This window comes from Phacochoerus africanus, chromosome 5 (assembly GCF_016906955.1).
Source record: "Phacochoerus africanus isolate WHEZ1 chromosome 5, ROS_Pafr_v1, whole genome shotgun sequence".
Classification (NCBI taxonomy): domain Eukaryota; kingdom Metazoa; phylum Chordata; class Mammalia; order Artiodactyla; family Suidae; genus Phacochoerus; species Phacochoerus africanus.
Window position 1 is genome coordinate 82,244,012 of NC_062548.1, and position 25,571 is coordinate 82,269,582.

A 25,571-nucleotide genomic window follows, 5' to 3' on the forward strand; every position below is an offset into this window, starting at 1 on the left:
CCCAGGCTAGGGCTGAATCAGAGCTACAGCTGCCAGCCTATGCCACAGCCACAGCAACTTGGGATCTGAGCTGTGTCTGCAACCTCTACCACAGCTCACAGCAATGCTGGATCTCTGACCCACTGAGTGAGGCCAGGGATTGAACCAGCATCTTCATGGATACTAGTTGGATTCGTTTCTGCTGTGCCACAATGGGAACTCCTAAATTGTGATTTTTTTTTTTTTGAGCACTGTAACATTTTAGAATAGCTTAAATATGATGTATTAAGTAATGCAGGGCAAGGGATCAAAAAATGAAACTACTACCAGCATAATACTCTCAGTGCATAAGTACATATGGATTTTGCTTACCAGTGGTAGTTTATACTAAACACACAATGTAATTCTACATATTTAGCTATCAAGTAGGTTAGAGAACCTGAATGGGTTTCCCTTTAATAGACTTGTTTTGCTATTGTGAAAAAAAGAGGGGCTAGTGCTCATATTTAACTAAACTGCAAAATGACTTTTCTGATTATTCCTTCTGCCAGAGCCCCCTTTCCTTTCTGTATTTATATTGGCATGTGAATGTACAGTTTCTGTTGAACAAGTCATTAATAATGGTGTTTATTGATTGACTGAACATGTTAACCTTCCTATTGCCACGTATACAAATATATGCTGAACATATGGCAAACACAGGCATAGGTCCTTTATAGGTGTTGCAGAAAATCTGCCTGTTCTTCATCTAATAAGAATATATGAACCCTGATGACTAGCAGCATTCATAATTCTTTACAGGTTTAATAAATATTATGCCAGATATAGCATTAGTAACTGTAGCTAGATATTTTCTTCATATTTCTTTTGAAGGTAATGAAGATTTCTATCAGTTTTTCTGGAAATTAACACTAATAATATATGTAGATATTTGTGATTTGGCTTTTTCTAATACTGAAATGATTAAAAGGATAAGGGAACATATTAATTAAAATTTATGTACTTCTAAATTAAATTATCCAGTTAACAGCTTTTTGTTTTGTTTTGTTTTGTTTTCTGCAAACCTGACCATCAGCATTTACTTTTATGCTTAGGTCCATGATTATGAATTATTTGTGGAAAAGTAAAAGTAAAATCTTGCTGGATCCCTGAAAGAACTAAGTGCAATAATACACAATGTGTATTTTCTTCCTATGATATGTTATCTACAAATGGATAATGAGGAAAGCAAACCAGTCTGACTTGTTCTAGTGTCTAGGAGATTCTTTATGGCTATTCCCTAACCCAAGTGCCAACTAGAGCAACTTGGAATCTTTTTTAGAACAAGATGGGTTATAAATGCAAATATTTTTAGAAGGCCAAACCACCAGGTTTAATACAGTTTTCAAACTATTGTTGACTTCCTGATGTGGTTTCAAAATATAGGAACCTGCTAAATCCATTACTTAGTATATATAACCTATGAACTGATTTTAGACTTAAAGTGAAATTATTTTCCTCTCTGCCCTTTGACAAAATTTGGTGAGTCTTTCTTTGATATGTTCATAATATAAAGTCATTTGGCTTTATGAGATCAGAGATTGAGGAGGATTTATCATTTTACAGTTAAATATAGTTCACATTGGAGGTTGATAGTTTTACTCTACTTATTATAAAACTGTAAAGAATTGAATTTAGAAAAACATAATATAAGAATTTCCTCTCACCTATTTTTGCTGCTTGCTTCTCTTTTGTTCTTCCTTTCCCCTCAACTTTAGCTCTTTAGTGAGTAAAATACCGTTTCACAAAGTGTTATGTTTGCAGTTTCCAGAATGACTTCTTACTAGTGAAATTTGCATCAACTTTTTTTTCTCCCCAACTGTTATTTTCACTTTTGATTTGTTTAAACAGTCTTATAAATGCCTGAAATTTTGATATTTTTAAGCAAAGATATGGTTTCAAAATTGAAAGAAACCTTCCTAAATTAAGACATAAGCACTCAAACGGCCCTTTTCTCTCTTTTAAAAAATATTCTAAGACACTCCCTTTCTTGTGGATTTCATTTCATTAGATTAAGATTACTAGCCCTCTGAAACCAGGCTGAATTGGATTACTGTCAAGAATTACAGGGAGGTGGTATTAAAAATACACACTTCAAGTATCTCAAATAGCAGGAATGACTGATTTCAGCGCCAGAGAAGTGTGATAGGTGCCTGGGAGGAGGGCCTGGAACTAGGGGAAACTTTGGAGAAAGACTGGGTGGGGGAAGGCCTCCATAGAGAGACTATGCACTGTTTCCGGAGTCCATGGATTGTTGGGGAAGGGGTGACCTTAAACCTTTCAAAGGACATGTAATTGGGAAACTCAAAGTGAACAGCCTTTCACTTTGAAAGTGTGAAAAGAAAGGTGGAATGTTGTGGAAGTATCTACTTTAATAGGTGCTGGGGACTTTGAGATGTTTGGAGTCGGTTGGTCTGGGGCGTGGGCGAGGGCCACGCCGAGGGGTCGCGAACCCGTCCGGGGAAGCGGCCGGCGGCACCCGGCTGCTCCAGAGAGCACCTCGGGGTGGGGGAAGGGAAGGGTCGTGGGGAAAAGTCGAGTTCATCGTGAGTTTCTGTCTTTGCGTGGAGGCCTCTTAGAGGAGGCGCCGAGCAGTCGCGCGGGGCATTCCCTGCTCCGGGGGAACGCCAGCGGCGCCCGCGCCCAGCCCGGCCCTCTCCCAAGGCTGCGAGCGCTCCCCCTCGGCCTGGGCCGCGGCCCGCCCGCCCCGGCGGAGCCGCGCGGTGGATTGTGGGCTGGGGGCTGCGGCGCCCTCGCGGCGGCCTCTGGAGCAGTCTCCCCGGACCTGGCCGGGCCGCGGCAGGCCGGCGGGGTGAGGGGAGGCAGCGGAGCAGGGAGCAGAAGCTCTAGGGGTAGTGGTCGCAGCGCGGCGGCGGAGGCGGCGGTAGCGGCTCCTCTGGAGGCCGGGGATGTGGGAGAGGCGGTGGCAGCAGCGGCGGAGGCGGCGCTGCGGACCCGGGGGAAACTGCTGGCTGACAGGACACCCGGGAGAGACGTGAGGGAGCCGCCGCTGCCGCCTCTTAACCCTCGAGCGGAGCTGGGCTCGAGAGGGCGACCCTTTGCTCCCCCGGCTGACGAGCCAGCCGGCGCGGGGCGGGGGCGGGAAGCCGGGCTCGGGCCCAGCGGGGCTCCGGGCGGCGGCGGCCGCGGAGCAGCAGCCTCGGCGCGACGTGGAGGGTTGGAGGCGGCGGCAATGCACTAGGCCTCGCTCTGGGGCGGCTGCCCGGGACCCGCAGGTAGGTGTCGGACCGGCCCCACCGCCCCCCAGCATTTCGCGCGTCCCCTCCCGCCTCCCCCCAACCTCCGGTGAGAGAGGACCGAGACCCCACCCCCTCTGTCTCCTCCCCGGGCCAAGCCGGCGGAGTTTCGGCCACAACTGACGGGCGCCGAAGCTTCCATTCCTGCTGGCCGCCTCCTCCTCCTTTTCCTTCTCGCTCTCGCTGTGGGATCGGCCGGCAGCTGTGTTCCTCACCTCTAGCCCGCGGCCGCGACGCCGCTCTTTTCCCTTCTCGCCCCTCTCGGGGATCCGGGCTGTGGAACTTCCACCACCCCCTTTAGATGCTCCCCCCAAACTTTCCCCTTCTTTTCCCAGCTGGGCCCTTAGCCCTCTTTTGATCCAAAGGGGATAATTTAAATTGAAAGAAAAAAATCATTTGTCTTCTTGGCCAAGGCCAGCCAGAGAATAACTCGGTATTTTTCACTTTGGCACTGTAGCTCACAATCATTTGTTCAATAATTAATTTTTTTCAGTTATGCTTCTTTCCATCTCTGCGTTGATACAAAGGCAGGCCTCCCCTGCCTTCCTGCCATTGACAAGGGAACTTTTGCCTGCCCATGTAATTAACCACTTGGTCTGTCCTTGTGCTGAATTCGGGATGCTCTTTATAAAATTTTGGCTGACCCGGGTTTTTTCGTTTTGTTTGTGGGTTTGTGTGTGTGTGTGGGTTTTTTTTTTTTTTTTTTTTTTAGAGTTCCCCTTTAACTGGTTTTATTTTGGTCTTTATTGAGGCTCTCCTTACTTTCAAAGAATTAACTTGGCATGGTTTTGTGTTTTGTTTTTAATCGGTTCTATTTCTGATTTGTCAAACCCCAGGGTAGTCTTAATAGTAAATGCTTGCAAGGCAAGTGATGTCATGATAGTATATTGGGAAATGTGTTATTGTGGTAACTTAAACTGTAAATTTGAATAGACATCCAGGATGACTTTTATATCTGATGGAGGGTTCTAGTTGGAAAAGTGTCTTGAGAGCCTTAATGACTTCTAAGCAGTTATGATAGAACAGATGGAATGATGGGATTTATTTGTTTGACTGTGTTTGTATTGCAGTCAAAGTCTGATTTCCTAGAAGTGGGTATGAGTATTACCTGATGGTTCATAGTGGTCATCACTGCTTAGGATAGATTTTGGTAAAGTGATCAATATGTGCAGATTTTGGGCGATTGATAGTTATGGTTTGGGGGAATAGATGTTTGTGATTTTATTGTGATTTGGCTATTTTTGAATTGTGCTCTCTGTTAATTTCAGAATTATTGCACCATCAGGACAGATATTACAAGAAGATCACTTTCTAAAGAAATAAAAATTGTTTTTATGGTTTTCTTTATGATGCATTATACATTACAACAAAACTGTAAAGACTGTTCATGTGTTGATGGTATATTTTGTTCTTGGAGAGGTATTGTTACTCTAACCTTTTGCTTTCTGAAGTGGTTTTCATTGCTTCCAAATTAAAGTTTACTGGGAAAAGATGGAAAAACTTGCAAATGTTTGTTTCCTGGCGGTTAATTTCTGGATAGGTATTAAGTTTTTATGTTAGAATCAAAATCAAATCTAACATAACTCATAAAATGGCAAACTTTGCAGAATGTGTTCTTAGTCACATTCCTTTCCTATCAATAAAAGTTGATAAAAATTCCTTTTTCCCGTTTTTAGCCTTTTTTTTTTTTTTTTTTTTTGGGCTGCACCCATGGCATAGGGAGGTTCCCAGGCTGGGGGGTGAATCAGAGCTGCAGCCTGTGCCACAGCCACACACAGCAACACAGGATCCAAGCCCCAGCCTCGTCTGTGACCTAACCACAGCTGGATCCCCAACCCGCTGAGTGAGGCCAGGGATTGAACCTGCATCCTCATGGATAGTTGGATTTGTTTCCATGGCGCCACAAGAGGAACTTGCTTTTAGCTTTTTATAAAGACCTTTATTGAATAAAGTGCACTCATTTAAAGTGTTAAATTCATCAGTTTAAAAAAAATTAACATCACCATAATTTAATATTAGAACATTTTCAATCTGCCCATCTGCAATTACTCCCCATTTTCCTCACCCCAACCCTTAAATGTAGGTAACCACTAATCTCCTTTCCATCACAATATTTGCCTGTTGTGGTTCATTTGTATAAAGAGTATTAGCTCTTTGAAAAGTATTTCTTTTAAAATTAACTTTCATGTTTAGAATATTTGAGTCAAGGAAAGATCAACTGATCACTGGTATTAATAAGTGATGTTTTAAACAATTGACATGCTATTTGTTTGTATTTATCATAAATTACTATAAAAAGGGGAGGAAGAAAAAAGTTTTCATGAATGACTTCAGTGATCTTAAGAGGTAGTCTAATCATCTGGGAGTCAGTAAGGAAAAGTTGAAGGAGTGTTTTTGCCATTGGATGTTAGAGTTGGAAAAGACCTGAAAAGTCATCAGTTTATTTCCTGCTTGCTTTGCAAATAGATGGCAGGAACCAGATGAAGAAATCTGCAGAGTGGAAGCTTGAATCTCTAAGATGCACAGCTCAAGAATCACAATGTGACCATGGAAATGGTATTTTGCAATTAGAACTGTTTAGGTTCTATGTATGTATGTATTTGACATTTCAGTAGCAGAACTGGACATTTCCCCAACTTTGGGATGGAGGGGAAGAGGGGACAACTTTATCTGTATAGATGTGATCCGTGTTACAGAGTCCTCTAAGATGCTTTAGCCTAGAGGAGAATAGCATATGTATTATTTAGGTAACTTTTATACTATTACCATCTTATTTTTAAAAATCCAAATTTTAAAAACAAAATCCTTTTTAAAAAGTTATACAGGGCTGGTTGGAGGGCTCCTTTTTCAAAGGCTCAGGGCCCTAACATCTAAACGAGTGGTACTCAAATGGGCTGTTTTGCCCTCCAAGGGACATTCGGCAGTGTCTGAAGACATTTTTCATTGTAACAGCTGAGGGTGGGGTGCTGTTGGCCCTAGGGGGGTGTTGCTAAATATCCTACGATGCACAGGATAAATCTTACCCAACCCTGAACCCAATCCCCCCAACAAAGAATTGTCTGACTCCAAATATCAGTAATATTCTAAACCTGTGGTTTGCATAATTCTGGTAAGGGCCTGAACTAATATTCTTTGACTCCTATCACATGGGAAAATACTCTCAGTGGATTCTGTTTGGTGGGTTAGATTAACCCTTAGGTCCTCTAGCAATTCTCTCTACAGGGGGAGGCAGTTGAGGGGAAATTAAAAGGAAATCTGTGACATAATGCAGGTATTCTTTAGTCTGTTGTCTTCAAATTTGAATTAAAAAAATATATATATTTTTTTGCAAATGGAAGCCTTATTTTACTGCAAATTTGAACTATTACATTTTGAATTGTTTGTTACTGGTGTGTAGGTTTTTGAAATTGGAATAAATCTAAATTGAAATTTTGATTTTTTTCCCTTGTAGCTTCATCTACCAAGAAGGTAGAGAAGTAAGCTAAGTGTTTTAATTAATTAGTAATACATTTTGTAATCCAGAAAAATTCAAAACTTACACATGAATCACATCTTATTTTTCTTATAGGCCCCACTTTTGACTAATTTCTTTTTAACAAGCTTAATTTGGTGATGAAAGAAGAAAAGATTGAAAAGTTGGGAACACTATTGCTATTTACCAGCCTTAAGACTTTAGATAAATTACTCAACCTTTCCGAGCTTTAGTTTTCTCATCTATAAAATAGGAATAGAAGTTCCTGCTGTGGCACAATGGGATTGGCTGTGCCTTGGGAACTCTGGGACACGGGTTCAATCCCCAATGTGGCACAGTGGGTTAAGGATCCCACCTTGCTGCAGCTGTGGCTCAAGTTGCAACTGCAGCTCAGATCTGATCCCTAGCCCATGAACTCCATATGCTGCAAGGCAGCCAAAAATGAAGAAAAAAAAAAAAGGTGATAATACCTGTATTATAGTTATTGTAAGAATTAAATGAGGTATGTTAAGATGCTGTGTCAACTATAAAATACTATATGAGTTAGCTAACTGTACCTGATACTAATATAATGTTATATGTCAATTATACCTCAATTGATGAAATAAGAGCTAGTTACTTGTTTCAGGAGAATCAAATTAGAAAGGGATAAAGGAGTTCCTGTCGTGGCGCAGTGGTTAACGAATCCGACTAGGAACCATGAGGTTGCGGGTTCGGTCCCTGCCCTTGCTCAGTGGGTTAACGATCTGGCATTGCCGTGAGCTGTGGTGTAGGTTGCAGACGCGGCTCGGATCCCACGTTGCTGTTGCTGTGGCTCTGGCGTAGGCCGGTGGCTACAGCTCCGATTCGACCCCTAGCCTGGGAACCTCCATATGCTGCGGGAGCGGCCCAAGAAATAGCAAAAAGACAAAAAAAAAAAAAAGAAAGGGATAAAAATGCTACCAAAGGAAGAAATATAGAAAGCAAGGCAGAAAATAGTAACTTCTGACAACCTTTCTAAGGAGAAGAGAGAAATTCTAAAAATATATTGGTAACAAACTAGTAAAAGAACTAGTATCACCATAATCTGAAACTCTTTGACAAAGGGGCAAACTGCCTTCCTTCAGTAGCACCTGAGAGTATCACTATTACAACACAGTAGAAAACTGATGATTAAAATGGTGAAATTAAGTTACCAAGAAAAGGTTACCTTGTTTTCAAAATATGCTCTTTGAAAAGTCATAAAAATATATAATTTTAGAATTAAAATTTTCAGAAGTGGGGGAGTTCCCGTCGTGGCACAGTGGTTAACGAATCCGACTAGGAACCATGAGGTTGCAGGTTCGATCCCTGGCCTTGCTCAGTGGGTTAACGATCCGGCGTTGCCGTGAGCTGTGGTGTAGGTTGCAGACGCGGCTCAGATCCCGTGTTGCTGTGGCTCTGGCGTAGGCCGGTGGCTACGGCTCCTCCGATTAGACCCCTAGCCTGGGAATCTCCATATGCCGTGGGAGCGGCCTAAGAAATAGCAAAAAGACCAAAAAAAAAAAGAAAAAATTTTCAGAAGTGCCTTATTTATGCTAAACATTTTAGCCATATCAAGAGTAAACTATAGTCTGGATTAATTCTTACCATTCATACCTTCCTTTATGTTTAGAGGGCTTTTCTACCACTGGTAATTGCTCTCAAATGTGAGGATTTAACTGGAGAAGCAGGGATTTTATTTATTTTTTGTCTTTAATTTTATTTTTTTTGTCTTTTTGCCTTTTTCTTGAGCCGCCCCTGCTTATGCCCAGGCTGGGGGTCTGATTGGAGCTGTAGCCACAGGCCTATGCCAGAGCCACAGTAACACGGGATCCGAGCCTGGTCTGCGACCCACACCACAGCTAGCTCATGGCAACATCAGACCCTTAACCCACCGAGCAAGGGTAGGGATCGAACCCGCAACCTCTTGGTTCCTAGTCGGATTCGTTAACCACTGCGCCACAATGGGAATTCCTGAGAAGCAGGGATTTTAAACCTACTCACTATTTGTAAAGTCTCGTCTCCTAGATCTGTTTCTTGTATTATTTTTTAACTTCCTTTTACACAAAAAGAGATGCTTTTGTTTTTGTCCGTGTCCAATAGTCCATAGTTGTACTATGGTATTCAGAGTTGAATTAGCTGAAATACATGAAATGAGTGGGGAAAACGTAACCTCTTACAATTTTGTTAACTGGTCACCTTTCCTTCACAATCATACAAAAGTAAAACTACAGATAAACAGAGCTCCCCCTCTCCAGTGAGATTTTTCTGGGCTAGCATGAGGTTAGAGTAGTTAGAGATAGTATTCAGTTTAAGTCATGTTGTGGTATTGGTAGGGTTTTTTTTTTTTTTTAAATAGTGCACTCAAAAAAATTAGATTGTAGGAAATGGAGGCAAGTTTTCATGGCAAAAATGCTACTGACTAGGATAATTTTATATTCAAATAGCTTTTTGACTAAAAGTAAGTTCAGAGATTGGGTGTTTGTATATGAATATTGTGATAATGCATCATATTTTATTATGTTTTTCTCCTGCGGGGTGAGTAAAATTTTGAAGTCATAAAGTTATGTCAAAGTTTGTGCCCTGTTTTTTGTTTTGTTTTTTCGGTTTGGCTAGATAAGGCCCTAAACTATAGCAGTGGCAGTTGGAACAGAGAGCAAGGAGTGGATTTGTGATGAATTTTAAAGGTAGTATCCATAGGACAGTTCAAATTGGTACAGAAATTTGAGAATATAAAGGGTTCAGGGAGTTAAGTTGCCATAGCCTTTGTAGCTTGGGAAACTACATAGATGCTGTTGCTGTTACCTGAGTTAAGAAATAAATTTTTGGCAGGTAGAAGAAGGTGGGTAAGGATGGTAGATAATGAGTTTAAGTTTTGGATATATTGAATTTTAGGTATCTCTGTAGGTGAAGATGACCAGCAAGCAGTTACAAATTTGGGTATGGAACAATGAAAAGAGGTTAGAATTAGAGAAAGATCTGAAATCCGTCCAGTTTTCTTCATCTCTTCTACTGTTATCTGAGTTCAGGCTGCTATCATCTCTCACCTACATTATTACAAGTTTCCTATTTGGTCTCTTTTAAGCTTCTCCAGTCCATTCTTAGCACTAGCTACAATCAGCAGTCTTTCTAAATGGCAAATTTGATTATATCATTCCTCACCTTAAGTTTTTTCTCTGACTTTCTTTTATCCTATGATGAGATTCTCATTCCTATTCCTTTAACAGATTTGTACATTCATTTAAGTTCTTCCCCCAACTTATTTCTCTAGCCTAGTGTCTCTCCTCAACTTCTTGCTTCCCGTAAATAGACTGAATTACTTGTGGTTTCTGGCAGTAGACTTTCTCCCTTCCAAGCCTTTGACTTACTGTTTCTTATTCCTGGAGAGTTCTCCTCATCACACCCTTTCTCCCCTCCCTCTGTCTGACTTATTTCTACTTATCTTAGGTTCTTAGTTAGCCTTCATTGTTTCGTTATCATCATTACTGTTATCACTGAAAAAAATTTTAATCCACAGAAAAGAAAAAGGAATAGTAGAATGAACACACACACACACACACACACACACACACACACACACACACACACACACACACACACACACACACACACACACACACACACACACACCTTTTTCCAACCCTGAAAACAGGATGGAGATATCATTGATGCTTAACTCCTAGTACTTAAGCATGCATCTCCCAATTACAGGGACGTTCTTTTACACAACTGCAGTACCATTATGATATCAAAGAGTATCAACAATTATTCAGTATCATTATTCAACATACTTAAATTTTCCCATCTGTCTCCAAATTCTTTATAGCTTTTTTCCTCCCTCTTACGTGAGATGTTCAGTCAAGTTTCATGCATTGCATTTGACTTGTATGTCTGTTTAGTCTGCTCCAGTCTGGAATAGGCCCATTGTCTCCCTCTCTTCCTTGAAAAGCAGGGGCATTTGTGGAGTTCCCATTGTGGTTCGGTGGTTAACGAACCATACTAGCATCCATGAGGATGTGGCTTCTATCCCCGGCCTCACTTAGTGGGTTAAGGTTGGGTTCTATGTTGGTTGCAAATGCAGGTCAGCTACAGCTTTGCTGTGGCCCTGGCTTAGGCTGGTGGCTACAGCTCCAATTGGACCCATAGCCTGGGAAATTCCATATGCCATGGTTGTGGCCCTAAAAGACAACAACAACAAAAAAACAGAGGCCTTTGTCCTCAAGTAAATTCTGTATTCTTTATGATTAGATTCTAGTCAAATATTACTGACAAAAACACCTCAGATTTTATATATGTATATATATATATGTGTATGTGTGTGTATATATATATATATATATATATCTATATATACACACACACACACCATCTTAACATTAGGAGGCACATGATATTGGGCTGTCCCCCTGCTGGTGATTCTAGCTCGATCACTTGGTAGAGGTGAAAATTGACAGATCTCTCTACTTTTTAACAAATAATTGACAGAATGATACTTCATGGCCCTGTAAATATCCTGTTCCTAACATCCTTTTAAACCAGGGATTTTAGCATCCATTAATGATCCTTGCTTGAATGAATCATTGCATTGGAGGATTACAAATGGTGATTTTTCTAATTCTTTCATTCTGTCTATGTTTATTACCTTCATTGACTTTTGAGAGCAGGGAGGTCAGGTCAGGTGAAGACTGATAGTAAGCGATTGAATTTATTATTATTATTTTATTTTTTATTGGAGTAGAAGAAACTGAGCTTAGAAATCAGGTCATTCCTCTCCTTTTCCACAGCCAAGTGAGTGGTGAAGATGGAAGATAGGAAAGAACTTTAATTTAGTACTTCAACATTTTTTTGTTGGATTGATGAGATAGAGGGTAGGAGAGTTGGAATCATTACAGAACAAGGTCTTAGATGAAGTAAAGAAAGGTGAGGTCAAGAACAACAGATTGAGGGATTAACTCTGGAAAAGAGTAGACACCTATACTGTACCACAGAAAGTTAGGAGTTGTGTATAGGTGAGAATTAGGTATGTTTGGATATAGATGGAAGAAGGACTTGTTTTTTAATTGATACGAAGTCGACAATTTTTTGAGCACGAGACTGATGGAGATAAGCTAGGGGACATGAGAGTGATGAAAATTTGTTATAAATACTGTGGGGATTGGGAAAGAGAAGTGTTGGAGAATAAGTGAAGGGACTGCTGAGCAGAGCCTCACTTGAGATTGGAATTCATAAATGTATAATCTGCCTGTTTTACATAAATTTTCTCTGACAGTATTCTGCAGCCAGAAATAAAGCAAAGACAGATTGTATTGAAGATGGAAGAGAGAATTGAACATGCAAAGGGGATTGCTGACCATGGGATCAAAACTAAGTAGGGAAGCTACTAAGGTAGAACTAACTGGGCTTAGAGACCCAAACAGTGGGGACAGGTATAGAGGTAATACCAAGCAGTAATTAATTAAAATGCTAATTTATTGTTGGTTTGGGGTTATAGTACTAATGAACTTGTCTTTATGCCTTCAATTAATATTTAATATTTTCATTATTGAGCCACTTAATGACTCTGCACATGAGTTTCTAGCTATTTTGCTTTATTTTCTCTAAAAAGAAAATTTCTGGAAAGCATCATCTTTATTGTTACTTTAAAATCTGTAGAGTACAGATTACTTAGATTATTAAATATGTTTAGATTATTTGAAGAACCTTCCCTTTAAGGACCTTTATATCTTGAAATATATTTTATTAATAAAGATAGATTTAGCACTAAACTGTATTTATGCTAGAAAGAAGCAAGGCAGGGATAACCCAAAACAGTGGATAAATCTTAGTGTCAATTTTGTCCCTCTTATGAATGTATTAATACATAATTTTCTTCTAGCAACTATTTTCAAGATAGAGTAGATTATACAGATTTTATTTTAAATTCACTCTTTTCATAGTCATGTTAATAAGTGTCTACTGGTTTATGTATTTAAGATATTTGTGTTCTCCAATGACTTGAATGAGTGATTTTAGGATTTATCTGCCAGTCTGTGGCCAAGACACCAAGAACAGAATACCAGTGTTATACTCTGATTCACTTTGACAAAAGTTTCACTAGTAATACAGTTCTGTCAATGGCCCAAAGGAGTAAAATAAAGCATCCAAGTTATATTTTTTTCATTCAGTTTTTTTACATGCTAGAGACAGATTTTATCTCAGTACAGTTTTATCATTCACTTCCAGGTTTGTGACCCTTAATTAATTTCGGTGGCTGCTATATTATGTTATTTTCCTGTATTAATTCTCTGATGAGTACTGGGGAAAAACATTGCTTTTATTTTGAATGACATGTAGTCTTAAAAAAATACATTGTTTATTGAGAATACTTGTGATTTTTATTCCCAATAAGAATGTTACATGTGAAATACAACTTATTTCATAGCCATTTAAAAATTTTTAAATGTAATGTTACAAATATTTACACTTTTTATTCTTTAGTCAAGATTCTCTCTCTCTCTCTCTCTCTTTTTTTGCTTTTCAGGGCCACACCCAGGGCATATAGAGGTTCCCAGGCTAGAGGTCCAATCGGAGCTACACCTGCCGGCCTACACCACAGCCACAGCAACGGCAGATCTGACCCGTGTCTGCGACTAATACCACAGCTCATGGCAATACTGGATCCTTAACCCACTGAGCGAGGCCAGGGATTGAACCTGCAACCTCATGGTTCCTAGTCAGATTCATTTCCACTGTGTCAAGATGGGAACTCCAAGGTTCTCTCTTATTGTTTCTTCTTGTTATGAAATCAAAAGTAAAAAAGGAACTTCAGGAAACACATGTATTCAGAGTTTCCTGCAAGGCACAGGGTCTTGTAAATGTCAGATGGGAATGTAAGGGAAAAGCTAATTAGATTAGCACAACTTTGTTCTTATTTTCTGTGTTCATTTAGCTTCAACTTGATTAACCCCAGTTTAGAAATACTGATATGTGCAAGAAAACAAAAAGGAACAACCATACTGTAGTGTCCAACCAAAGGTTGATTTGATAGAAATTAATAGAAATTTTTTTTTTGGCTTTTGTCTTTTTAGGGCCGCAGCTGTGGCATATGGAGGTTCCCAGACTAGGGGTCGACTCAGGGCTGCCACTGCTGGCCTGCACCACAGCAATACCAGATCCGAGCCACATCTGTGACCTACACCATAAGTAATGCTGGATCCTTAACCCACTGAGCAAGGGCAGGGATCGAATCCACCAGTAATGCTGGATCCTTAACCCACTGAGCAAGGTCAGGGATCGAATCACCTGTCCTCATGGATGCTAGTTGGGTTTGTTAACCACTGAGCCATGATGGGTATTCTGAGATGATTTTTTTAATCATACTAATTTAAGATATCTCAAGTATGTCATATTCTAAGAAACACTTCCTACAATGCTTTTGGAATTTTAAGAGCCAATTTCTGGTAAATGGTATAGTTATGCTTCTTCCATACAGCTAAGACAAAAATAACAATATACTGCTACACAATATTAAAGAATTATCACCCGACATAATCTAGTTTAATCATAGTTTTCTAAAATACTTAAAAGCTTTTAATTTTAATTTTGTTATTATTATTTTTTTCTTTTTATGGCCACACCTGTGACATATGGAAGTTCATGGGCTAGGGTTTGAATCAGAGCTATAGCTGCCATTGCCACAGCCACAGCAACACTGGATCCGAGCTTCCTCTGCAACCTACATCATAGCTTGCAGCAAGGCTCAATCCTAAACCCTCTGAAAGAGGCCAGGGATCGAACCCGCATCCTCACAAACACAATGGGAACTCTAGAACTTTAAAAATCACATATACATTATTGCACACAACTGTCTCAGCAATGAAACTGAAATTTAAACATAAAGATCTGGGCTTTCAAGAAATATTAACCCATTAAGGCTGTCATGTAAATAAGTAACTTGTCTTCTCATCTTGATTGTCCATAGTAGCATATTTATCCTACACTGCAGCTCAGAAATTATACTTTTGCTAAGAAGAATAGTAAATTATACTGATGACAATATGATGTCTTTTTCTTTGAGGAATAATTCTCTAGCAGTCCTAGTCTTATAAAATTCTTTGAACCTAAAGCTTCCCTTAAAAAATTATCAGAATCAGATACTATCGCTAACATTTATTTTTAATATAAGATGGATACAAGTAATAATTATTCTTATAAATAAATAATTATTGTTGGATTAGCAATTGATTTGATAAGGAGAAAAAGAAGACAGAAAAGTAGAGTACTAGATGCCTGAAATGGGTGGGAGGCAGTAGTGAAAAACCTCTCCCCTCTTGGAGAGGCAATGCAATTTTGTGACAGAGGCATGGAATTTAGGTGCAAATCTTCACAACTATTAAATGGTCTGAAATTAAGTTACTCTTGAACCTGTTTCTTTATCCAAGAGGGGTATTTGATTAATTCATTGATTCATTTCAAAAATATTTTGCTAGGTTGTTAGACTAGAATGAAAGCAAGCACTTATGAACTGTATAGTTTAGTCAAATACTAGTAATGATGTAATAATTCTTATTGTCTGCTATTTCTTCCCTCTCCCCTGCCATCCTTTTGTGGATAACACATTTTTACTGCACTCTTGATCTTAGGACTTTGGAGAACTTTCAGAACTAGTGGTGGGAATGAGGCAATCCAGGATCACCAGAGTTCCAGCTGATCTCCCTGCCTGCTTCAGATAAGGGTATGAGGCAAAAAACAGTAGGATGACAGGCAACTTTTCTGGATCACCTTGCTAATTTTCTTACTGTTGCCTGACAAAGTCCTTTTTTTCTCAAGGTGAGGCATAGCCTGAATTAAGGTGCTTCATAGTCTCTGGTGTGATTATTCTTTTTCTCTGCTTTCTCCTCTCCACCGCACCCCATCCCCATCCCCATGAGTAGCTAACTTTCTTTCTCCATCAATTCCTCATCTCCTTTCTCCATCAATTTTTCTTGTTTGTTTTAAATCTCACTCTTCAGTTGATTCCTTGCTGTTTGCCTACAAATATGCTCAGTTCTCCCATGACCTAAAAAATTCTTGCTCAACTCTTAATCTCTTTTCTTTCATCACCAAGATGTTGATGTTGCTGCCTTTGTTACTTCACCACTTGCTTAATCTCTTATGGTATGGCTTCTGCCCCAAACACTGTCCTGAAACTTTTCTAATCCAGTATCCTTCTGAAGTTAATAACCTCTGTGACCTCTTTCCCTGTAGCATGTTGACACTTCTGTTTACACTTTCCTTCTGGACATTTCTTCCTTGGCTTCTATAATGATGGTTTTTCTGATTGCTTTCTGCCTTTCTTCTTAAAAGTGTTTGCCTCACCTCTTGCTCTGAGCTCTCATTAGCCCTCTTTTTCTGCATATTACTTTCCATTGGCGAATAACTCTGTTATTCCTGTAATGTGACTGAACTAGGAACAGTGATACAAAATTCAGGGAGGCGGGATTCTGTTTACTACAAGAAAGAATTTTTTTTCCTAAAGCAATTTTAGTTGTTTTATAGTAATAATTTGCTTTTGAAATAGTCAGTTCTACATTACTGAAGGTTTTCAAGTGGAGGCAGAAAGACCCCTTATGGAAAGGATTCATATATTAGGTAGAAAGTTGAGCCAGATGATTTTTTTTTTTTTTTTTTTTGCTGTGCCCGTGGCATACAGGTTTCCAGGCTAGGGATCAAACCTGTGCCACAGCAGTGATCCAGGCTGCTGCAGTGACAACACCAGATCCTTAACCTGCTGTGTCACTGGAGAACTCTGAGCCAGTTTTAAAGTTGCATCCAACTCAGAGATTGTTATATTTTATCCTGTCTACTCCACACCCATGATTTGAACTTTGACCTTTGTTCAAATGTCTTCCAAAGCATTATTTCGATCCTTTTTGTCTCTTCATCCCTCTTCTCTCCCACAAACACAGTTTTCATCAAAAGTTGTCTGTCTTTTGGGCCATCATGTTTTTTTAGTTTCATCGTCATTTTCCAGTACTTTTTTCTTTCATTTTGTTGGCATGACTTTGAGGATTACTGTTCTATGCTTGGGTTACTTTTCTGTTAGTAAATATATATCTGCCCATTTTGGCTTGCTGCCTCCTCCTCTCCCCCTCCCAACTAGGGTCACGCAGGCAAAGGACACCAGTAGAGGAAATTTGGGATCCTCAAGTTTAAACTTATTTTAAAGCTTTGTATGGCATAGTTCAAATGTTAAGGTTTAAGATGTATGTAATGATAAATAGTAGTAGTTGCAATTATTTATTAAATGTCAACTATGTGCCAAGTACATAGGTTATGCAAGTTATATTTCATTTAACTCTTACAACATTCCTATGAGGAAGACACTGTTGCTGTCGCATTTAACAAATGAGGAAACTGTCAGGAAGGTAGGAAAGTTGTCAACAGTCACACAACTAATAAATGGCAGGGGTCTCACTTTATGGCCAGTTTTCTTAACCAATATATTATACTGTGTTACAGGAAAGGTAGAAATCTAGAATCAAATTTTAGAAAGTCAAATAATGTTATACAAACAAGGTGTAATATATTTTTGACTTAGGCTTTTATGTTGTTTTGAATATATGTGAACTTGTATGAGACTCTGTTAGTGACTTGCATGTGTTTACCTCTTTTTCCATGATAGTCATTCATTTGCTCATTCATCATTGAACATGCATGCAGTTTACTGAGTGCTTAGCCTCTGTGCTGGGCATGGTATAGAAAGATGAATGAAACAAATGTAAGTTTATGATATAGTGAGAGAGACAGGATATAAGCAGGTAAATAAATGATCAGTTATAATTTGAAAAAGTATTATAAAGATTGCAAACCATAATGCTAGTAGTAGAGAATAATAGGATCTGTATGTTGGTTGGGGGATAATGTTAGGAGAGAATGTATGTAGATACTATGGTCAGGGAAAGTTTGTTACATAACCACTGTTAAAATTTGGTTGTATACCTCTTCATACATTATATATAGGTATATAAAACTTTTACATCAGAAGGAGATTTTTCTATGTATTGTTTTGTAATCTCATAACTAAGTCTCTTGAAACAGTAGCCATTGTGTATTAATATCCTCACCTTCTAGTGCATTCCAACCTCTGCAATCTGCGTCCACCCCCACTGTTGGGCTTGATGTTGTGCTCTGATGTGGCACTTCCTAATTGCTAAATCCAAAGGAGATTTTTTGTTTGTTTATTTTATTTGCAAATTCTGAGCTGATTTTTCTTTCTTTGGATTTCTCTCACCTTCTTGGTTGTTCCTTCTTATCTTTATCACAACCTTGTCTTTATATCTTTCTTGCATTTCTTTCTTCAGAAATCTTGGAGTCTTTTTAGGTTCTGTACTTGGCCCTCCTCACTAATACTGTCCTAGAGTGATGTATTCCCCACCATGTCTTAAGTCCATATTGACTTACCGCCGTCTTGTGGATTGAGTCCTAACTCCTTTGTAAGGTACCACCTAGTTTAAGGAATATATATTTTTTTTGTCTAAAGAGAAAAGAAATGTACCTTTATTAATATTTATTATGGAGATTGATACTAGCATCTTCAATCAGTCCACATGTTCCTTTATCAGTCACAATATAGGTAAGTAAGCTCAAGCGTTTAACAGTGGTGCCCTTCACTTAGTTCATCCTTGTGATGTAATATAGGTTACATGAGTAGTTAATTGTGCTTTCAGATTATGTTATCTAGTTTCAGTTAAACCAGCTCTCACATAATGTTTAATTAACCTAAGATGATTCCTATAGAGAGATTGCGTCTTGGCTGAATACTAATACTGGAACCACAAGTAACAAAGCACAGAGTTGGGTTATCCTGTTCTTAGTTCAATCTCTTCCATAGCCATGTATAAAAGTACTCAAAAGAGTTGTCAAACTTAAGAATATTTTATGTGTTTTTTTGTTATTTTTATGTGTGTTTTTCTTTTTAAACAAAAAAATTCCAAATTTACTGACCTTTGCAGAAGTGGCCTGTGACTGACAATAATATTAATCAATAGATAGTGAAACACAGACACACCCACACATTTAATCTGTTCCCACTGTTTTTTTTTTTTTTTTTAATTAAAAAAATTTTTTTATTTTTTCATCTTTTTAGGGCCACACTACCACATATGAAAGTTCTCAGGCTACGGTCGAATTGGAGCTGTAGCTGCCGGCCTATGCCACAGCTACAGCAACGTGGGATCCAAGCCACGTCTGTGACCTATACCACAGCTCACAGCAGTGCTGGATCCTTAACCCACTAAGTGAGGCCAGGGATCAAACCTATGTCCTCATGGATACTAGTCGGGTTTGTTACTGCTGAGCCATGATGGGAACTCCCTTTTTAAAAAAATTTTAAAATAATGAGTGAGAAAATATAGTAGTTGATTTTCCAGAAACACTCAAGCTATGGTAAGTCTATTTTGAAAATGGATGTTTGCAAATATTCCATCTCTATGTTTTTTTGTTAAATGATGGACTCTTTAAAAACCGAAACTGTAGTTTTCTATCCTGTTTTTAAAACATCAAAATAGAAAGTTTAGAAAGTGTGATCAGAGATTTATTCTGTTTGGTTCTACATACACTTGTGAGTTATTTTTTTCTGTAACAGAAATAAAAAGCTAGGTATAAAAGTAAATTGAACAAAGTGCCAAACCTTTCACTCGCCATTTATAAAGTTTAAATCAAGATTTTTAATAATAATGAAGCATAGTGAAATCACATTGCTATCAATTAAAATTGTGTAAAAAGGTATTTTTGCCATTAATTAATAAACTAGATTATTTTAAAAAGTCCTTCCTCCTTTAAAAATTCCCATTTAGCATAATTATATTTTACATGCATTAATACCTTGGTATCCTATATAATTTGTAAATGACGGTTGCTTAAATTTTTACTTAACTGATGGGATACAGGATTTAAAAAGTTAGTATATGCTCACAAAGACAGTTAGCATCCTGAGTTCAAAGGAAGGATAGTTTTCTGTGGGTTATGGTCATTAGAAAAGATTTATAGTGAAGGTAAGTATAAGGCTGAACCAAGCTTTTACAGGTTGATAAATAGAGTTGTTCCTGATTAATAAAGCATCGTGGTTAATTTTATGTGTCAGCTTTACTGATATAAGGGATGCCCATATAGTTGGTAAAACATTATTTCTAGGCATGTCTTTGTGTTTCTGGAAAAAATTAGCATGTGATTTATTGACTGAGTAAAGAGATCTGCCCTTGCCAGCATGGGCAGGCATTATCATCATCATCTAATCTTTTGAAGGTCCAAATAAAACAAGCAAAGGAAGGGTGAATTTGTTTTCTCTTCTTGAGCTGGGACATCCATCTCTATCCCACATACATCAGAGCTCTTGGTTCTAGGCCTTTGGACCGAGGACTTAATACCAGTGGCCCTCTGGCTTTCAGGCCTTTGGCCTCAGACTGAATCATACCACTGGCTTTCCTGGTTCTCCAGTTTGCAGAAGGCACATTGTGGGACTTCATGGCCTCCATAACTAGGTGGTGAGCCAATTCCTTGAATAACTCTCTTACAAATATCCTGTTGGATCGGTTTCTCTGGAGAACCCTGGTTAATACATTTAGAGTAATTCATTTTCATAGGAGAACATTGGGAAAATTCAAAAGAACATAAACAAAAATAAAAATTTCTTGTAATTTTGTCATTTGGAGGTAACTGTTGTTAATATTGTCCATGCTTTTTTTTTTGCCAATATGTATGCTTATTTTAAATTAGAAAATTGGATCATACTGACATATTGTTTTGAAAACTCTTTGCATTTAACAAAATGTGTTACATTTTTTTGTCATTAAATATTCTGCAGTCCTATTTCAGAAAAATTTTTAATTGTAAAAAATATGTATAACACAACACTTCTTAACCATTTTTTTTTGTCTTTTTTGCTATTTCTTTGGGCCGCTCCTGTGGCATATGGAGGTTCCCAGGCCAGGGGTCTAATCGGAGCTGCAGTCCCCGGCCTACGCCAGAGCCACAGCAACACGGGATCCAAGCCGTGTCTGCAACCTACACCACAGCTCACGGCAACGCCAGATCGTTAACCCACTGAGCAAGGGCAGGGACCGAACCCTCGACCTCATGGTTCCTAGTCGGATTCGTTAACCACTGCACCACAACGGGAACTCCCTTCTTAACCATTTTTAAGTGTACAGTTCAGTAGTGTTAAGTGTATTCACATTGTTGTGCAGTCAGTCTCCAGAACTTTTTCATCTTGCAAAACTGAAACTCTATAGCCCACTAAACAACTTCCTATTTTCCCTCCCCCAGCCAGCGACAACCACATTCTACCTTCTTTTTCTCTGAATTTGACTGCTTATATACCTCGTGTAAGTGGGATCATACAGTATTTGTGTTTTCGTGATTGGCTTATTTCACTTAGCATAATGTCTTCAGGATTCGTCCAGGCTGTAGTAAATGTAGAATTTCCTTACTTTTTAAGGAGGAATAATAATAATATTCTATTGTGTATATACACCACATTTGTTTATCTATTCGTCTGTCAGTGGACACTTAGATTACTTCTACCTCTTGGCTATTATGAATAATGTCATTACATAGGTATATAAATATCTTCTCAAGACCCTTTTTTCAGTTCTTTTGGGTATATACTCACAAGTGGAATTGCTCCATCATGTGGAACTTCTGTTTCTACTTTTTTTTGGGGGAATTGCCATGCTATTTTCCATAATGGCTGTACCATTTTACTTCCCACCAGCAGTGCCTAAGTTTTCTAGTACCTCCCATCCTTGCCAACACTTGTTCTTTTGTTTGGTTGGGTTTTTTTGTTTGTTTTGTTTTTGTCAGAGTGACCATCATAATGGGTGTGAGTCTGCAATCCTATTTTAAATGACAGTGTAGGGAGTTCCAGTCATGCCTCAGCGGAAATGAATCCAACTAGTATCCATGAGGGTGCAAGTTCAATCCCTGGCCTCACTTAGTGGGTTAAAGATGCACCATTGCCATGAGCTGTGGTGTAAGTCGAAGATGAAGTTTGGATCTGGCGTTGCTGTGGCTGTGGTGCGATTCAGTCTCTAGTCTGGGAATTTCCATATGCTGCAGGTGCAGCCCTAAAAAGCAGGGGGGAAAAAAAAAAAAGACAGTGTAATCCATTGGTTGTGCTATAGCTTATTAAATAGCCAATTCCTTCTTATTTAGGTTGTTTCAAATTCTTCACTCTTAAAAATAATGCTGGGATTATTTTTATCTATATTTTAGTGTGTGTATACTTGTTTCTTAAGGTATATAAGCTAGAAGTGAAATTTGAAATGACCTTTGAAAGGAGAAGAGGCATTAGATGGGTAGAAAGGTGGTATGAATATCCCAGAAAGGACACAGCCTTAACAAATTTGAAGAGGCCTTGATAGCATGATGGATTAGAGGGACAATTAGACCACTCTGCCTGGAATAGAGGTCATCCATTGTTAATACAAAATAAGGCTGGAAAGGAAGGCAAACATCAGATTGTGGAAATCCTTGAGTACCAACCTGTAAAGGTTGGCATTTGTTTGGAAGCTGATGAATAATGTTTAAGTTTTTTGAGCTTAAGTATGACAGAATGAAAACTTGCTAGAAGATTAATCCTAAAGCAATGTGCAGAATGATTTAGACTAGAAGTACAGAGTAGTTAGAGGACCATAGTATGATAGAAGGATGATAGAGTGTAGGCAAATTTAGATTTTATAAAGTAGGGTATATTATATATCAGGATATCACATGTGAAATATAGGAGAAGGGAAATAAAATGATTAGTTAGTATATCTGTGTGTTAACTACTCTGGCAAAATGTTTTGTATACGTTGAAATAGTGGGGGTGGGGAAGGCTTTTGCTATTGTTTTATCTGTAATAGGCAATTTCATAAATAGTTCAGAGTTTACTGTAAATGATTTTGTAATATTGCTCTCTGTAAGCAGATATTATTATAGTGTTAGAAGCAAGGGAAGAAATTTTTGCACTGTGGGTAATGCCTGTGTAAGTGTTCAGCTCAGCTGCCTTCTCATTTAGCCTTTTAGGAATTGGTTTCTGTGTATGATATTATTCTTCTGCAACCTTAAAACTTGAAATTGATTGATTTTTTTTCCCTCCATATTTTAAGTTGTGCAATAAGGCCATCTTCAGGCAGGTTAACAGTTATAAATTGAATGTTTTTCCTTCCCTCTGATTGTTACATTTAGCTTTTTTTTTAAATTAAACATTTTTTTTTTCTTTTTATGTCCGTACCTGTGACATACGCAGGTTCCCAGGCTAGAGGTTGAATTGGAGCTGCAGCTGCTGGCCCACGCCATAGCCACAGCAGTTCAGAATCTGAGAGGCATCTGCGACTCATGCCCCAACTTGCTGTAGGCTGGATCTTTAACCCACTGAGTGAGGCCAGGGATCGAACCCATATCCTTAATGGACACTATGTCAGGTTCTCAACCTGCTGAGCCACAATAGGAACTCATAACATTATTTAATGTTTAACAGATTTTTTAATGCAAAGTTTCTTTCCTTAAACTTTTTATTGTGAAAACTGAAAAACATACAGAAAAGTGAAAGAATTAGAACATGTTATACTCATGTACTTCACTTAAATCATTTTTAACATTTTGCTGTATTTGTTTTATCTGTGTGTATTTTTTGCTGAATCATTTGGGAGTAAGTTGTAGGTGACATACTTTACTCCTAAAACTTTAGTGTTCATGTCCTGAGTATAAGGACATTTTCCCATGATCTCAATACCATTAATATACCTAAGAAAATTAATAATAATTCCAAAATATCATATAGCATGCAATCCCTATTCAGAATTTCCTAGTTGTCCCAAGAATGTATTAAAGTTTTTTTTTTTTTTTTTCCTTTTTAAACCAGGATCCAGTTAAGGCTCACATACTGCCTTTAGTTGTTGTCTCTTTATTTACTTTAATATAGAATAGTTCCCCACCTTTTTAAAATGTCATTGTTCTAGGTGTCTAAGCCAGTTTTCTTACTGAATGTCTCATATTCTCAGTTTGTTTCCCCGTGTTGTGGTTTAAATCTCACTATGCTGTTCTCTGTTTTCTTAGATTATAAGGTACTTAATGAGCAGAGATACTTAATACTCATTTCGCATACTCTGTAGGGTCTGTGGATAGAATTCAGGGAGTCTGTGAACTTTGGATGGGGAAAAAATTACATCTTTAATTCATTGGTTCTTGACTGGGGTGGTTTTGTCCTCCTCTCTTTTTCCACCTAGGGATATTTGGCTTTTGTCTCAGACATTTTTGGTTGCCATAACTGGGCGGGAGCTTGCTTTTTGCGTCAAATGGATAGAGGCTAGGGATGTATCTAAAGATCCTACAATGTACAGGGGGGAGCCCCCAACAACAAAGAATTATCTAGATCAAAATGCCAGTGTCAGTGTGGCCATGGCTGAGAGCACTGCTTTAACTAAATCTTAGAATTTCCTCTAACTGTGAATGTAAGAAATCCTCACAGGGATATTACCACTACCAGTAACTTTGTCACCAAGAGAAACTTCAGATATTTTCATACCACATTAAATTGTTGCAGATATCTTGAAATATTTATGCTCATTTATTGCTTAGAAATACAGATTTGATCAAGAAGCAAAAATACTATTATAATTTTTATTTTATTTTTTTATTTTTTTTGAAATTTTATTTTTTTTGCAGAATAAAATACATATATTTTAAACAATTACATTCACACAGATTATTATATCATGGATCTTAAGAAACAGATTAAGTGACTCCCTCTGGAGAAGTGGAATGGAAGATATGCTGAGACAAATAGGAAATTTATTCTATACTTTATCCCATTTTGTATGGCTTTCATTTTTACTATTTAGTATTATGTTACATTTTAATTTTTCTTTAAAAATTAGCATTATATTAAAATTGTCTATATTATGCAACTAAAATTTATAAAGAAGAAAGCCTTATATGCAATTAAATATTCTATATAGCATAATAAAAAGAATAACTTAACTGGTAAGAATACCAAAAATAATACACCCTCTGAAAATAAGTAAAATATAAAATGCATAAATTGGTTAAAAAACAGTGTAATTATATAAATGTGTCCTCACAATTTGTTACATCTTATTGATTCTTCAGTGTAGGCATTATACCATTCTAGGTGATGTGATAAACAAGACATTAGAGACCTTACATTGTACCATGGAGAGAAATGGTTATTAATACAATTGTAGAACTGTATTAATTGTACAGTCGCATTATTTAATTATCATAAATTCTTTGATGGAGAGGAAATCAGAATCAGTTCTAAGAAGACTTCAGCATTCCAAGAATGATGTCAAATGACCCCTTTCATGGTGGATTATGCACTTATTTACTATGAGATATATTTCTTCTCCAGAGATTCCTTGTTTGTGTATCAATTGTAGATTTTTGGTTTGCAGTTATTCTGAAGTTTTGATATAAGAGTCTATATGTATGTGAGATTGTTTTAAGTTGTTGTTCTCTTAATTGCAAGTTCATCTCCAGTGTCCTGCATTTATACCCATCTCTTCTCATGACTTCTGATTTTGGTGGTATAATTGTGCATGGATGATTTTGTATCTTTACTGTATATATACCTTTACTGATGAGTCTTGTCATTTGTGGAATTTTTGTTTCCTGTTGCTGTCTTTCTTTTCTGCCTAGAGAAGTTCCTTTAGTATTTGTTGTAAGGCTGGTTTAGTGTTGCTGAATTCTCTTAACTTTTGCTTATCTGTGAAGCTTTTGATTTCTCCTTCAAATCTGAATGAGAGCCTTGCTGGGTAGAGTAATCTTTGTTGGAGGTTTTTTCCTTCCATCACATTAAGAAT

The 25,571-nt window shown here is 38.0% G+C and overlaps 2 protein-coding genes across 5 annotated transcripts in view; both read left to right on the forward strand.

Annotated features, from left to right (window-relative positions):
• Positions 1 to 1,971: 1,971 nt before the first annotated feature.
• LOC125128025 (spidroin-1-like) lies at positions 1,972 to 15,431 on the forward strand. 3 transcript variants are annotated; one of them, XM_047781954.1, is made up of 2 exons: positions 1,972 to 3,254; positions 15,369 to 15,431. In XM_047781954.1, exon 1 carries the CDS (start codon positions 2,414 to 2,416, stop codon positions 3,218 to 3,220), a length of 807 nt encoding a protein of 268 aa, XP_047637910.1. In that variant the 5' UTR covers positions 1,972 to 2,413; the 3' UTR covers positions 3,221 to 3,254; positions 15,369 to 15,431. The 3 variants fall into 3 exon arrangements, with proteins under 3 accessions (XP_047637910.1, XP_047637909.1, XP_047637908.1); XM_047781953.1 differs by lacking the exon at positions 15,369 to 15,431 and adding an exon at positions 5,742 to 5,803; XM_047781952.1 differs by lacking the exon at positions 15,369 to 15,431 and adding an exon at positions 4,544 to 4,622.
• VPS54 (VPS54 subunit of GARP complex) overlaps positions 5,811 to 25,571 on the forward strand; it is a 116,388-nt gene continuing 96,627 nt past the window's right edge. The window contains exon 1 of one of the 2 annotated variants that reach the window (XM_047781944.1): positions 5,811 to 5,831. The gene's annotated coding sequence lies outside the window, so the exon portion shown is untranslated. Of the gene's footprint in view, positions 5,832 to 15,438; positions 15,461 to 25,571 lie in introns of those variants that run through there. The other variant, XM_047781943.1, reaches the window with a different exon arrangement.